At 35.0% G+C, this 16,380-nt stretch overlaps 1 protein-coding gene across 5 annotated transcripts in view; it reads left to right on the top strand.

The window, feature by feature from the left end:
- Positions 1-14,585, top strand: part of EPC1 (enhancer of polycomb homolog 1) — a 135,601-nt gene extending 121,016 nt beyond the window's left edge. For 3 of the 5 annotated variants that reach the window (XM_037131192.2, XM_037131190.2, XM_037131193.2), the window contains 6 exons: positions 41-390; positions 7,781-7,899; positions 7,980-8,066; positions 9,410-9,551; positions 9,656-10,019; positions 13,205-14,585. In XM_037131192.2, coding sequence (XP_036987087.2) covers positions 41-390; positions 7,781-7,899; positions 7,980-8,066; positions 9,410-9,551; positions 9,656-10,019; positions 13,205-13,277 — 1,135 coding nt within the window. In that variant the 3' untranslated portion in view covers positions 13,278-14,585. Of the gene's footprint in view, positions 1-40; positions 391-7,780; positions 7,900-7,947; positions 8,067-9,409; positions 9,552-9,655; positions 10,020-13,204 lie in introns of those variants that run through there. The other 2 variants (XM_053670978.1, XM_037131194.2) reach the window with 2 other exon arrangements.
- The last annotated feature ends 1,795 nt before the right edge of the window (positions 14,586-16,380 follow it).

Here is a 16,380-nt window from a genome sequence, read left to right as displayed (position 1 = left end):
AGCTATTTTACAAACATGTTTCCTGCCTTATTTTTAATAGGGTCTTACTGGACAGAGCTCACTCAGACTATGACAATGTGTTTCGCCATCTGGATTTGGAATTGCTGTCCTCACCACAACATTCTCCAGTCAATCAGTCTGCCAATACCTCAGAAACAAATACCTCGGACAAATCTTTCTCTAAAGACCTCAATCAGATACTAGTCAATATCAAATCATGTAGATGGCGGCATTTTAGGCCTCGGACACCATCCCTACATGACAGAGACAATGATGAACTCTCCTGTAGAAAATTATATAGGAGTATAACTCGAACAGGAACAGCACAGCCTGGGACCCACTCATGCAGTACCTCTACGCAAAGTAAAAGCAATGGTTCAGCACACTTCGGTATGTTTATTTGTTATGATATGCATTGATGTGGAGATGTCAGATTTATCAATTTTTTGAATATGTGGTTTATTATTCTTACAGCTTAGAGTCCTTTTCTCTCAAAATAGTTAAAAAAAGAAAGACCTAGGTTTAAGTATTTATTTGAATCCTGTTTGTACATGTGTCTTCATTTAAACATACTCACATAGAAAGGTGTGGTTTATTACTATAGGGTGTCCAAAAGTAGGTTTACAGTTGTTCATGTGGAAAATAATACAATAAATAATAATAATAATAATAATGTGTTTCACATGCTCATAACTGTAATTCTACTTTTGCCCGACCCTGTATTTAATGTATTACAATTGTTTCCTGGGTGCATTCTGAGAAACACAAGATTGAGCAATTATATTTTCAAAATAATATGAAAAAACGGACCATAAAATGTTGCTGTTTTATGTTTAGACACTTCTCCAGTCTTTCACTTAGTTTGCATAAAAGTAGACCAGCAAGTCAGTAGATACCCAAAGCTTTATGTGTCACAGTAATTCAGAATAATTTATAAGATACACACTAATTTTTCATAGAATAATATTTAAGTTAAAAGATTATTTTAATAATTTGGGAACATTTTTAGATAATATTTTAGCATTATAGCTATTTAGTGAAATAAATACTGTCTAGTTAAAATATTTCTAAAAATTTAGCTTTCTATTTTAAAGCATAAATGTGTTGAGGCATGTAGATTATAGAAGTCCACTGTTAAAATTATGTTACTACAGATTTTTGTAAAGCTAAATAAAAATTTTGAAAGTACTATAAAAATATTTATTCTGTTTTCCTAATTATCTGGTAAGGCTACAGTAAAACCTTCTAATAAATATGAAAATTTGCTTATTGTTAAAGACCTCCAGAAAAGATTTTACAAATACTTTACTTTGTGTTTAGAAAAAAAGTACTTTGATGAAGTGGAAGTTTTTCAGCTCAGAAGAAAAATAATCACGTTTTAGAAATTAACTAGAAGATAATCTAAAATATTTGAGGCCTAACAGATTATTTATAATACCATTAGTTTCTATCTGTATCATAAAGAGTCAGTTTGTCTCTGCTTTTATAGTCTTAATCAAAATGAAGGAGGACTTATTTACAGTGTGAGTGTAGAGATAAAGTATAAACTTGTAATATGTTTTCTCTGATGGAGATTTTTAAGATGTGTAAAATTTTTTGAGATTTCTCATTGAAAATTGGCGTGTTCCATCAATCCCCATCTTTTCCAACTCCTAAAATAGAGTTGAGCTTCATAACCATCTTTAGGATCTTGTAGTGATCTATTACATATATTGTTTTGCTATACAACTTAAGTGAGCATCAGCATTGTAAGACTAACTTGATTTGTGTTGTCAAAGAATAAGGTGAACATGGAATAACAGTGTACTGTGTGACCAAAACTTTAGCTGAAAAAGAAAACAACTACAGTAACTCTGTAATTCCCTTTTTAATTATTTCTTTCCCTTATATATGTGATATAACTTTTGAAAAAATGGGTTTATCAGTTTTGTTGTTGCACTTAATTGTTTTTGGTTTTTCCTTCAATTTTACTAGATCCTACTTATGCTTAGAGAATAGATGCCGACAGATGGCTGTTGAATAACATGTTGTTCTTTCACATTTGTTAATGTTCCAGAAATCTAAAGCTTTTCTCTTTATGCTCTGTAAAGTGCATTACAGTAGATTTATATCATATGTACATTTAAATGAATTTAACTGTGAGGCCCTGGAGAAAAAAATTAAAAATTAGTAGTTCAGATGTTATACAAGCTTCTGAATACAATTCTTCTGAAAGAATGTAGTTGGCAGAGTGGGCCTTTGTGGGAGCAGAAGGAGTGAATATTCATTGTTCTCCTGGCAGCATTGATGCTTCATTCCTAGGTTAAGCACCTCACCTCGGGCAGTATAATTACAATTTTAAAGATTTATTTTTATAATGTGGCCCTCAAAATACTACTTCATCTGGTACTCAGCCACAGAAACTCTGATCTAATCTGATTTCAGAAGAAAAACTTGACTATATTGGGCTTATTGAAAGAGATGGATCTTTGTCATGTAATGCACTGTAAGGAATTTTTTATTTTTACTCTCCTGACTTAATTTATTTTTTATTTTATTTTGTACAGTCCTGACTTTAGAACTTAATCATTGTATGAGATGAGTCCGTTGATATATTTGTCTGCTGTTTAAGCCAAATAAGTGGGTTTTGATTTAGCCATTTTTTATTCTGTCATTGTTTTAAATATTATATGTGTGCTGTGACATAGTGATGCCCTTTGGACTGAGTTTTCATTTTTCTAAATAATCATCTATAAGGGCCTATTTATTCTCATTTTCAAATAGAGTTATTCTAAATGAGATATCAGGAGACCATTATTTTTAATAAGGGGAATGAACTTTTACACAGCAACTATTGTAACCTCTTCCAATTGCTCAGAATGTGTTTGCTTCCCATTCTTGGCCATTATGCATAGTTGTATGGCTAAAAGGGCAGTCTGGTTAGTCAAGTGCTAGAGTTCAGTATCCTGGATAGTACACAGCAGAGTGATACAATGTTGAGGAACTTGGAAGGACTTATTATACGTGCACTTAGAATTTTCAGAACTAGGTTTTAGCACTTAAGGATAAATTGTGTATTTTTTAGTAGTCTTTACTTAATATGTGATTTGAACAGTTTCCAAATCCTAGTGTGTTTTTTTTAATCTATAAAAGCACCTTTGAAAATTTACTCTTTTTTCAATCACTAAGTATAATTTGCATGCATTTGAGTTTGGAAAATAAAGATGTCAGAATTAATACCTTTTATTATAATTAGAAAGGATTCTTTATAATTCAGAAAGACTGAAAACAGTAAAGTGATTTTTAAACCACCATTTAAATCCATGTTCAGAATTTGAATTCCTAGTTCTCAATGAAGTTTCATCAGCATTCAAAATTTTCTAAGCTCACATATCTGCACTAACGACTTAAGAGGAAATTTATAGCTAGAATGTTATATTCTAAGTCTCAATGTCTGTAGCTTAGTCAGTGCAGTTTACCTGTTTGTAACATAAATTATAATCTTACGATAGAGAAAGAACTCTAGTTTTGAGCTATTCATTATTGGATTTTGTAACTCTGTAAGACCATAATCCTTCCAAATATGTTTCAGAACTCAGAACTGCAGTCTCAAGTGGTACCATAGTAAAACATATTAACAGTAGTTCTGCAGTTTTACAGTGACATGCAGGAGTGGTCTCACAAAATGGAATGTTTGACCCCCCCAAAATTTCATGTTCAAGTCAGCTGAATGAATTCAGATTCAGTTATACTGTGCCATCAAGTAAATCACCAAACTTCTGTTTTCAGATTGGATTTCTGAATCCAGTTCTGGGAGCAGCTTGTAAATGCACTTAAGGCATTCTAAACTATCAGTTCAAGCTTACTGATTAGGAAGTCATACTTTAATACTGTCTGGGATCATTTCATTTCTTTAAAATTATTTTTTTTCTGTATTAAAATTATTTCCTGCCTGTGTTCTGCTCAAAGAAATTTATAATTGAAGGATGTCTTTTGAAGTAGGTGTTTAAGTTTGTTAAGGTTTTTTGTTTTTATTATTTTTTAATGAAGTATACCTTTGTAAAATCCAGTTCTCAAACTAAATTTTTGAATTGTCAGTTTTTTTCCTAAGTACCCATCACCTTCCCCACCACACTTTTTTGATCATTTCAGTTACTCTACTCCAACTGCAGGATTGCGACCTGAAGAGCAGCAGCCTGAGCCACAGGCTACTCCAGCTGCTGATGCACTTCATGGTAGTTTTCTTGTATAAGCAGTAAGCTTATAAAATCCTAGATTATTTCATCTGAAGTCCTACCCCAGAACTGTAAGAAGCTATAAAAACAACAGTAGTTTATGGCTTCTACCTAGACTCCTCTAGTGAGGGCAAATTTAATAACCTTGATCAGGTTATTATATAGTTGGCAGTCTTGTATAGAAGTTTGTTCATATATTGAACAAAAGCTGCCTTCAAATATGTGAAGTCCTGTCATGCTCCTTCACAATTCTCAGCTTTTAATGCTGTCCCTCACATGACTCTTGACTGCCATACTCCTGTAGGGGATATATATATATATATACACTCAAGTGCTTAAAACATCTCATATATATATATATGAGATGTTTTAAGCACTTCAGTCAAAGTTTTATTTATTTTTTATTTAAAATCTCATTGGTTTGGGGGTGGGTTTTCCCCCTTCCCACTAGTAAATATCTTTGAGATCTCAGACAAAAGTCTCTTCATCTCTATTATGAGGTTGTAGGAGGAAGTCACTAAGGATCCCTCCTGATCTAAAATTTTTTGGTTCTATGAAATGATTCTGATTCTGTCTACAAAACCATCTTGTCCATTTTTGTATGAATTGCAAACTTGACCACCACACCATAGATGGAGATAGACATACAACCTGAAAACTTTCTACTTTGATAGAGATTTAGGGAAATATGGTCATTTTTATTTATTTCCATTTAGCATCTGATTACACTTTGAATCATACTGGTTTCCAAGATGTTCTTTGTTTTCTGTATAAATAATAATGTAAACCCCAGTTCGTATTGTACTCAATCCAGTTTACTACCTTACCAAGCTTTCCTTTCATTCACACAGCCTCTTTGATTGTAATTTTATACCTCAGAAGAAATTTAAAATCTTAGCATCTCATGGCTGAAAAGGACTACAGTGATCACCTATTTAATCTCCTTTTTATCTTAGATGAATGTACTGAATCCCAAAAGGTTTATAAGTAACTTGCCCAGCCATACTCTGCTAGGCATGATAGTCTTCAGAACTAAAATAATAAGATCTCTTGGCCCCCAAACCCATGGTTTTTACTACTGTTGCTTGTAACTCATGTTATCTGTACAGTTCTTCCAGATAATTTATCAGAAATATCCAGGAAAAATGTTATAACTGGACTCTAAAATACAGAGATATCTAAGAAATAGGCCTGCATAGCTATCTAAAATATCAGCTGCATTTTTATTTATTTATTTAAAAAAGTGAAATTCATGAGAGCCTCAGAGACCAAGGATTAAAATGTTGATTTAAATACAGCAGAAATATTTGAAACCTTTATACATATCAGTTTCCTACTTATTATTGCTAAATATTTTATTAAAAAACACAACCATAAATCTCTAGCCACTGACCTGAGCACCTAAAACTAATATGATGTTGAATGTCAACTGTAATTGAAAAACTTTTTAATTATTTTTAAAACTATGGCCCTGGCTGGTGTGGCTTAGTGGATTGAGTGCTGGCCTGCAAACCAAAGAGTCGCTGGTTTGTTTCCCAGTCAGGGCACGTACCTGGGTTATGGGCCAGGTCCCCAGTTGGGGGCATGCAAGAGACAACCACATATTGATGTTCTTTCACTCTCTTTCTCCCTCCTTTCCCCTCTCTGGAAATAGGTAAATAAAATATTTTTCAAAAAATAAAATAAGTAAATAAATAAATACAGGTGAGGAAAAAATAGACGTTGAACAAAGGGAAAAATATGCACACGAAAACATCAGGAAAGAATATTTCCATTCACATAACTGGAGTTTTACACATAGGTCTTCAGTGAATGCTAAATTATTGATTTCCCAAATCTGTAATGACCTGACCTTCCAGAAATAGTCCCTTTCATAAAAATTTACTGAGCATTCCCTATGAGGCAACTCACTGAAATGTGGAAAAATTTTAAAATGTAAATCTCAAAAAAAAGTTAGCAAAACTAGTAAGTTAAGGATCCTAAGGCTTAAACAATTGCTTTTTATGTATTTTTTAAACAAAGAGAAATATTATGTTAATAATAAGCATTCGGAACAGAATAAATTTTTGTAGATTTTCTTCAAGTTTTGATTCAACGCATTTCTGTTTTATGGAATGGTCATGTTGACAGAAAGTTACTTTTTTATTTCAATAGTCAGGGATTATCCTATTATCAATAAAAATTTTCCCTATAGAAATCAGCTCTGAGGATTCCAAACATAGAAAAAGAAACTCATCGAAGGACAGATATCCACTAAATAGACTTGTAAAACAGAAAATTCTAAATACCAATAGAATTTTCCCAACAAGAGATTTTTTTTTTTTGCTCCTGTAGCCCGAAAACATAGTTCAACTCAAGTATAAGAGTCCATATACATACCAATAACTTCTTTCACAATATTCTGAGTCATTCAAGATACGGTAGAATTTCTGCCTAAACATTTTGTAGTTGTACAAGTTGGAAACTTATACTGGTAGGTGAAGATTCTTCAGGACTTGTAGGTGAAAATTACAAAATTTGATAAAGTGATATTCTAAATAAATTATCAAAATGCAGTTAACGACAACAAATTAGGTTGGCAGTATTTTTAAAACATTAAATTTGAGATTGCAGAAAGTATCATGATTTATAGATTCCCTGGTACCCAGGGATACATGATAACCCTTTTTTTTGTTTGTTTTGTTTTGCAATAATTCTTACTCAAACATCACAGCTTCTTAAAGAAGCCTTTAAGGTCAGATGTTGTGATTGTGTGTGCTTTTTTTTTTTAATTGGCAAACTAAAAAAAGAAAAAGGTTTCCTTTTTAAAACTGAACACACTCTTGGGGGTAATAAATGAACATTTTTTTGTTTGTTTTTTTTAGAACTGAGCTCTCCATAGACAAACATAAGTAGCATAACACAGTGTCTTTCCTCAGACATCATTCTGTACAGTAAATCAACATAAACAACTTCGTTCTTATTGACTGGATTTTTTCCAGGTGGGTTAATTGGGTGGGGAAAATGAATTAATCTTAACATGTGGAGCCTCTTTCTTCCTGTTAAACTAAAAGGATGGGTTCTTTAAAAAAAAAAAAGGTAATAAACCAAACCTTTTGTTTCATATAGAGGAAACATTTACAATGACTAAAATCAGAAAATATGTAGAACAGTTACTACTATGTTAGGGATAATCTGAATGCATTGGCACAGTAATATAAGTAAACTAAAATCAAATGATAATTATCAATATCTTCTCAAGCTTAGTGCAAAGTTAAATTTCAAATATTTAGATTTTTTAAAAAGCTGGTATTACCTTTTTACACAACTTGGGAAGTGAGCAGTTCTCTTTCCTGTGTTTAACTCAAGAAGTTTAATATTGTTTTTTTCTTTAGACTTAAGCCACTTTTATTAAATGTAGTTGTAAAAATGCTTAAGTTTTCATTTGAAGGTGATCTTTGGCAGGACCATGAGCTTTTGTCAAATGCTTTTAATTTTGCACAATTTTTTAATGCTGGAATTTTGGTATTGTAAGATGTGTCTGATATTGTTCATTTTTATAAAATGTTCCCTCATCTTATGTTCAGCATTTACAGCCGAACAATACCAGCAACATCAACAACAACTGGCACTAATGCAGAAACAGCAGCTTGCACAAATTCAGCAACAGCAAGCAAATAGTAATTCCTCCACCAACACTTCACAGGTGAGGGATTTGTCTGTCTTATGATTATCCCTCATTGTTTCCCACCAGAGTTCATCTCTAATTACCAACTGTTGTCATAGAACCTTTCATCTAACCAGCAGAAAAGTGGCTTTCACCTGAATCTACATCATAACCATTCTATACAGGGTTTAGAAAGAACATTACAGGTGAGTATGGAAGCTATTGCTCTGCTCCCTATTTTAAAAAGTGAAACTAGAAAGCATAGTTAAATGAGACAGAAACCCTGTGTCAAGTCTGACTTATAGTCTGTGATGTATGTATTTAATATATACACCTACCTTCACCTAGCTCATTATCTTATTATTTTAATTAGTATTACAATTTATCTAAAATTATACTAGAATAACCTCTCTTAGAAAAATTCACTTTTAAACCTAAAGCACAGTAAATGTTTGCCATTTAAACACATTTAAGGCTTAACAATTGAGATTTGAGCCTCTTAGCATCTTGGAAGAAAAATTTGTGTAAAAAATTTAAAAGACTTCTTAATTTCTAGGCTAAGTTCTGGTACTTTGTTACTTCCATTCTAAAAGGATGGTATCTTACTATCCCAAAGGTACATTTGATTATGTGTGTATATATGGTAAATTAAGTGAAAGATGTTTACATACTCATTTATTCATTACACGTACTTGAGATGTTTTACAAACTTATTTCTTGTTCAGCATTTTATGTTGGAGGTTTATTGTTTCCATACTATAGGAGGTTGATTTTGGTAACTAACCTGTCCTGTCACATATGAAGATCAAAATTTATAACACTTGAGTTATAAGATTACTTAAACATTTCTCCAATTTATAACTTATCACAAGAAAGAAATTTGATGGCCAAAAAGTTCATAATAGTTTTTTCCATAAAATAAAAAACACATTTTTCATTTTTAGCAATAACTTTAGTGATTTAGATATTTTGAGTATGGCAGCTATCTCCCACATATTATGGCACTGATCTCAAATAATGTCTTGATTTGATTGCTGTCCACTTCAACAGATCTACCCAACCATGGAGCATCATCCAGCAAGAAATCTCCAGCATGAAACTTTGCAAACCACCTTTGACATGTTCACTTGGTCACAGCACCTATTCCATGAATGGCACAAATCTTTTTCTGTGTTTCAATTATGTTTTTACCTTCCTTGAAATAATAAAGCATAATATGCCTCAAATGTTGCATATTTCCTTCCATCTTGAATATTAAAATGACCACACAGAAATACACCAATTTTAGTGTTTATTTTTTAAATTCATGCTGATATGACGGCTGTCACAATACAGCCTTCACAAAATTGTTTCAATGAAGTTAAAGACAGCTATGCACTACTAGAGCCATCTTCTGGGAGGAAAAACCAAACGAACTTTTGGCCAACCCAGTATTTTAGTGTTTTGCCACTTTTGACTATATTCAACTGATTTTGCTATACCTGTGTAGCTGTAATATTATATTAATTTCAAACTAAGTAATGCTGAATAGATTAATTTTTATTTTTAGGGTTTTGTTTCCAAAACTTTGGATTCTGCTAGTGCTCAATTTGCTGCTTCTGCTTTGGTGACATCAGAACAACTGATGGGATTCAAGCTGAAGGAGGATGTGGTGCTTGGGATTGGGGTGAATGGTGTCCTTCCAGCCTCAGGTAAGGATAAAGACATTTGAGTGGTTTTGATAAGATTTGTAACACATACCTCTAATAAACAGCCAAGTTGCACATTGTTTAGATGTTTTTCTCTTTCTCTCTAGGAGTATATAAGGGCTTACACCTCAGTAGTACTACACCAACAGCACCAGTACATATGAGTCCATCAGCAGCAGGTTCAACTTTGTTACAGCCTTCAAACATGACACAGACTTCAAGTTCCCACAGTGCACTGAGTCATCCAGTAACTGCTGCCAATTCTGCAACAACTCAGGTTCTGATTGGGAACAACATTCGATTAACTGTCCCTTCATCAGTCGCCGCTGTAAACTCTATTGCCCCCATAAATGCACGGCACATACCCAGGACTTTAAGTGCTGTTCCATCGTCTGCCTTAAAACTGGCTGCCACAGCAAACTGTCAAGTTTCCAAGGTTTCATCTTCATCCTCTGTAGATTCAGCCCCAAGGTGAGCAGTCATTTTAAGATTAAAATGTTTGAAAAATGAATTCTACCTTAAAGTCTCTAGCATTGCTCTCTACTTATTGCTTTGTGTTTTTTACACTTTTCTTTATATACATTAAAAATGTATAGATGAGAATTTCTTACTTATTCAAGAACTAAACAGATAAATGCAATTAAGTATTGTTGAAAATTTGGACTAAATGGTATAGTGAATGCATGCCATATATAAGTTGTAATTTGGGCATCACTTTCTTACTGTGACAATAGCTTATAATGTTCTTACGCCTCTACCTCTGAATGGAGGGGTTCTTGTTTGAATTCTTATTTGTCTATGATTTCTCCCACTGCTTTTGTGTAGACAGAACTGATAGAACTCACATGGCTACTGTGCTAAGCTGCTGTTAATAATGTAAAGGCCTACAGTATTCATGCCAGGTCAACTTTTAATCAAGCCATTGTTTTCTGTACTAACTTGTCTTCTTGGGTTTCAATAGACTGTTTAGAATCTTTGCTCAATCTGTATTTTGTTTTAAGTATTAATGGTAATTAAAGTCCTCCTGCTAGGAGCAGGTGGTGAGACAGACCTTGCAGGACCCAGAGGTGGGAACCAGCAGAGGGAACTGCCATTGTCCCTCTCTGACCCTGCCCCCACATACAGCGTCACAAACCAGTGATCTGGGTGGCCCCACCCTGGTGAACAACTAAGCTCCACTCCTCATATGTAACAGGCACAAACAGATCAAAACATGGCTCAAGAACAACTCAGAGCCCCAGAGCCAATAAATCTAAGCGATGAAGAAATAGCCAAACTTTCAGATGCACAGTTAAAACACTGGTGATCAGGATGCTCACAGAACTGGTTGAGTTTAGTCACAAATTAGAGGAACATATGAAGGCTAAACTAAGTGAAATGAATGGAAATACACAGGAAACCAATAGTAATGGAAAGGACACTGGGACTCAAATCAAAGGAGTGGACCAGAAGGAGGAAAAAAATGACCAAATAGAAAAGGATGAAGAAATAAGAATTCAAAAAAATGAGGAGAGGCTTAGGAACCTCCAGGACATCTTTAAACGTTCCAACATCCAAATTATAGGGGTACCAGAAGGGGAAAAGGAACAGCCACAAGTGGAAAACTTATTTGAACAAATAATGAAGGAGAACTTCCCCAATCTGACAAAGGAAATAGACTTCCAAGAAATCCAGGAAGCTCAGAGTCCCAAAGAAGTTGGACCCAAGAAGGAACACACCAAGGCACATCATCATTACATTAACCAAGATCAAAATGAAAGAGAGAATCCTAGAAGCAGCAAGAGATAAGGGGACAGTCACGTACAAAGGAGTGCCCATCAGACCGTCAGTGGATTTCTCAAAAGAGACCTTACAGGCAAGAAGGGGCTGGAAAGAAGTATTCCAAGTCATGAAATCCAAAGACCTACATCCAAGATTGATCTATCCAGCAAAGCTTTCATTTAGAATGGAAGGGCAGATAAAGTACTTCTCAGATAAGATCAAATTCCAGAAGTTCATCATCACCAAGCCCTTATTATATGAAATATTAAAGGGACTTACCTAAGAAAAAGAAGATAAAAAATATGAGCAGTGAAAGGACAGCAAAGTCACAGTTATTAACAACCACACCTAAAACAAAAGCAGACTAAGAGGACAGCTAGATCAGGAGCAGAACCATAGAAATGAAGATCACATGGAGGGTTAGCAACAGGGGAGTGGGAGAAGGAGAAGGGGGGAGAAGGTACAGAAAATAAGTAGCATAGATGGTAGGTAGAAAATAGATAGGGGAGGGCAAGATTAGTATGGGAAATATAGAATCTAAACTTGAGACACGTCATAAACTAAAGGGGGGAATGGTGGGGGAGGGGTGTGCAGGGTGGAGGGGAATGAAGGGGAATAGAACAACTATAATGGCATAATTAATAAAATATATTTTAAAAATTAAAAAAATAAAGTCCTCCTGTCTACAGAATACTATGGGAAAACAAAAAGAAAGACAAGAAGTTTTCAGTGTAGTTAGAAGGCAAGCATAAAAGCGGAAAGTTAAATAAAGTTTACTGCAAATAATAGGTGAAAATATTTCTAGAAGTATCACAAAGCATATGCTCGTCAAGCTTATTATATAGATTATGGCTATAATTTCAATATAAGGAGACATCTTTTCATACCAGGAGTGTTGTGGTAACGTTCTACATAATAAAATTAGATTTTATCTTGGTTGGGCAGAGAAGAGGAAGACTGAGAGTTCTGGAAATATAAGTATATTGAGAGGTTTACAAGTAAACTAGTCTTTCTAGTAGTTTGGGAAGGTATGTAGTTGAAGTTAGAATGGTAGGAAGAGGCCAGACTGATACTTAGACTTCCTCAGCTGGCAGTGGCCTGGAAGGAGAAGCAGGGTTTATTAGCAACAAGCTATAGCCTTTAGTTTCTAAACCCATGCATCCCTGTCTGCTTCTGAACTTAATAGTTATTGTCTGCTCAATACTAATCCATTCTTGTTAGTACCCTGGGTCTAGTCACAGCTAGTCAATCAATTATATAGTTCTTAAATATACGCTACGTGGCTTTTGTCACTATAGAATTATATAATCATGTGTTCCATGTGTTCCATGTGTTGCAGTATATGGAAAACTTCTTATATAGCTTATTTCAGTCCATTTGTTTTAAAGCTAGGCAACAGATCCATAGAAGTTAGTTGACAAAGTACAATGAGCAGTCTGGGTACTGGAACTACTAAGACCCTGGTCTTCTGACTCCCAGCTCCTGTCCTGCTCTACTCTGTAAATAAAAGCTTTGAGGTCCTAACATGTATGTTCCTTTTTTAAACTCTTGTGAAAGATTTAATAGAGGAAGAAATTTAAACCAAAAAACTAAAACTTGGGAATTCTTTGTGTTTTTAATATCTAGGTTGCTTGAGTGGTATGGTTTCATACATACAGTTCTGTTGGTAATATAATTGATCATGGAATTTACAAGTTTGACTTGTGGTTTTGTATTTCTGATAATAAATTAAAAGTTTATATTTCTCTACTTGCTATCTTGTCCCAAAAGAGTCAAATTTCTTTCTATTATTAAAAATATTTAAACTTTTTATTGGAAAAATGGTCTTGGTTTGTTTGATTTATATTTGTTAGATTTGTTGCAGAAAAGTAATTTATTGAACTTTATTTCAACAGGGAAAATCATGAATCAGAAAAGCCAGCACTAAACAACATAGCAGACAAGACAGTCGCAATGGAGGTGACGTAGCTTTCTCAGGAGTGGGACTGCAGCCTGGGACTTGATTAGGTGCTATGCATCAGGAGCATTCTGAATGCAGGGGATGATGAGATGCAGCACATGAATTTCTGTGCAGCTGTAGGGACTTGACAGCAATGCTCATCTCTCATGCTTCAATTTTTCTTTTCTTACTGTTAATAGGAAAAATCACATCTGTAAATTAAGAATACAGCAATTATCTGTACAGTACCACATATTTGTAATACCCTTGTATATATGTTACTTGAATACAGAAATGTTCATTTGTGATGCTTTGCACTTGGGGGTGGGGGGTGGGAGGGAAATAACTTGCAACAAAGAGTGTAAGATGTGAGATTGTATAGAGATGAAGTGTCATCACATCATGTGCATGGTGCGGAACCTGCTGTTTTATCTATTTATTGTGCCGTGTTTACAGTTTTTTGTACACTGTACCTTCATTGGTTCCTGTGCTGTAGTAAATGTGTTAGGTAGCTGTGGACTCCTTGGTATTTTGTAAATGGTATAACATAACTTGGTTCCCCTCTGAGTCCCTGAGTTCTCTGTGTATCGTGTGAAAAAAAAAAAAATGGTGACATACATACAGAATTTTACAAAAAAAAAAAGGCATCAGTGTTTAAAAAAACAAAAAATGGGGAATGTACTATTATGGGGATCATCCTTGTCTACTATCATTAGGATAAGTAACAAGCTAAAAATGAAGTCTCTTGAATCTTCCCTTCCCCACTTGCCCACAAAGCTATGGGCAGTTTCTGGTACTTAAAGCACTAATGTTATGTTGCTGCTCTACAAACAGCCCAGTAGTCCCATTTCCTTCAACACCAAAAAGTGTTAAATCAAGTATGCAAATGGAGTCCTTACAACTGGAGTTTATGTTGTCTTGCCCTTTTTTTTTAGCACAAAAGAAATTGTACTTTTTTATTGTTGAATTGTTTAAAGACTTCATTCTTTACTTGTTCTTACAAAAAGGATATAAGGGAAAAGAATGCAGTAATTGCTGTACGTGTATCATCATTCCAGTTTCTAAAAACAGCCAGCCAGCTTTTTTCCTTTTAAGATTCTCCAGAAGGCTACAAGGCCAGAACCACAAATATCGGGTGCCTTCCTTTGGAAATATTTGACCTCTCTTCTGTGAAGAGAATGGTACTTAACAGACTACTACCAGTGCTTTGTCAGTACCGAAGTCTGAATGCCCAGTCCAATGGCATACATTATCCTTAAGGTTTTTAATCCCACCTGGAAAAATTGTGATAGAATTCTCACAAAATAAACCCAGGGCATTACATGTTGACAAACTAATGTCTAGTCGTCTTTTGCTTTTATTTTTACCCCAAGAACTGTTGTGGGCTTTAATTAAAAGTATTCTTTAGACCAAGCCAGTGTGGCTCAGTTGGTTGGGGTGTCATCCAGTAAACCAAAGGGTTGTAGGTTTGATTCCCAGTCAGAGCACATTCCTAGGCTGTGGTTTGGTCAAGGCATGTTTGAGAGGCAGCCAATCTGTTTTCTCTCACATTGTTTCTCTCCCTTTCTCCCTCCCTTCCCCTCTCTCTCTAAGGTCAATAAGCATGTCCCGGGTGGAGATTTTTTTTAAAGCATTCAGCTAAGGGGGACATGGAAGTAGGAGTGAAGACTTTTATCTATTTTTTTTTCAACAATTGTTTATCAAATGATTACTCTGCTTGGGACTATTTTCAGTCCTGCAGCAGTGAAAAAATACTTGCCCTCATGGAGTTTGTAATCTTATTAGGTAATTAAAAACAAAATTAACAAGATTTAAATGGCATTATGGCATAAGGGGGAAAGTAATTCAAGGAACGGGGAGAAGCAGTGCCAGGATGGAGTGGAGGGTGGGAAAGGAAGGTGATTCCATTTGATCAGAGACTTGGGATTGGGAGGAAAGCATTGCAGGCAGGGAAAATAGGGACAGAGATTCTGAGGTGAGAGTGCCTGGCTTACTAAAGGAACAGCAGTGTGGCTACTGCAGCAGGAAAGAGGATAGTCAGCGGGTAAGGAAGTACTGGGGAGCCTGCTTGTAGAGGGGTGGTGATGGGAGGTGATGTTGAGGACTTTGGGTTTTTCTCTACTTGAGAAAGAGTTTGGAGTAAAGGAATCATGGGATCTTAATAGGCTGATTCTGTTTTTGGTGTTCAGACAGACTGCAAGGGGAGCCGTTAGGTTGCAAAGTGTAATAATCGAAGTGAGAGACAATAGTGGTAAGTAGTTGGATTTTGTTTATATTTTAAAATTTGACCCAGTAAAATTTACTGAGTTAAGTGAGGAACATGAGAAAACTATGATTTAAGGATGACTCCAAGGTATTTGGCCTGAGCAACTGGCCACAGTTGGAAAACACTGTGGGAGGAATGAGTTTGAGGGAAGCTCAGTTTTGGACTATTGGAAGTCTCCATTAGATATCCAACTAGAGATGTCAGGTAGGCAGTTGGCATATATAAATTTGATATTTGTAGGAGAGGTCTGGGTTGGAGGACAAAACTGAGTCATCTTCACCGATGTTGTTAAAAGCCATGAATCTGGGTGAGATCAACATTGGAATTAAACCTTGATATAGTAAACACAGCTGTCATCGGTTGAATGTTTTATTCCCACTTTTAAGAGAATTCCCTGTACAGTTTGGATAACTTTTGTTTATTCTGTTCTATGTTCTTGAAGAACATAGTAACTGATGAGTGTGACTAAAAACTTAAACTGCTGGTTTAAATGTACTAAAATAATTAGGATTAGGATTAAAATTTCTAAATGAAACCTAGCAGATAGAATGAGGCTTGGGCCCACAAAGTGCCTAGTATGCCTACTGGATTGGGGAACAAGAAAATGAGTCCTCATCAAGCATACCCATTTGAAATGAGTTGCATGGGTGAGGGTTGAGAAGCAGCAGATAGGCAAGTGGTGATCAACACCCATGTAGCATTTACTCTCTTACTTGACCATACCAACTCTGAGATGCAGAAAGAATACAAATTAGTATCACTCACATTTTAAAATACGGAAATTTACTCAAAACTGCATCTTTGGTCTGTTCCTTGCCATTTTTCCATATACTCTACCAGAGGTGTCCAACCTTTTGGCATCTCTG

Source organism: Artibeus jamaicensis, unplaced genomic scaffold (assembly GCF_021234435.1).
Source record: "Artibeus jamaicensis isolate MK-2021 breed Jamaican fruit bat unplaced genomic scaffold, CSHL_Jam_final contig_659, whole genome shotgun sequence".
Lineage (NCBI taxonomy): Eukaryota > Metazoa > Chordata > Mammalia > Chiroptera > Phyllostomidae > Artibeus > Artibeus jamaicensis.
This window is presented reverse-complemented; position numbering and strand designations above follow the sequence as displayed.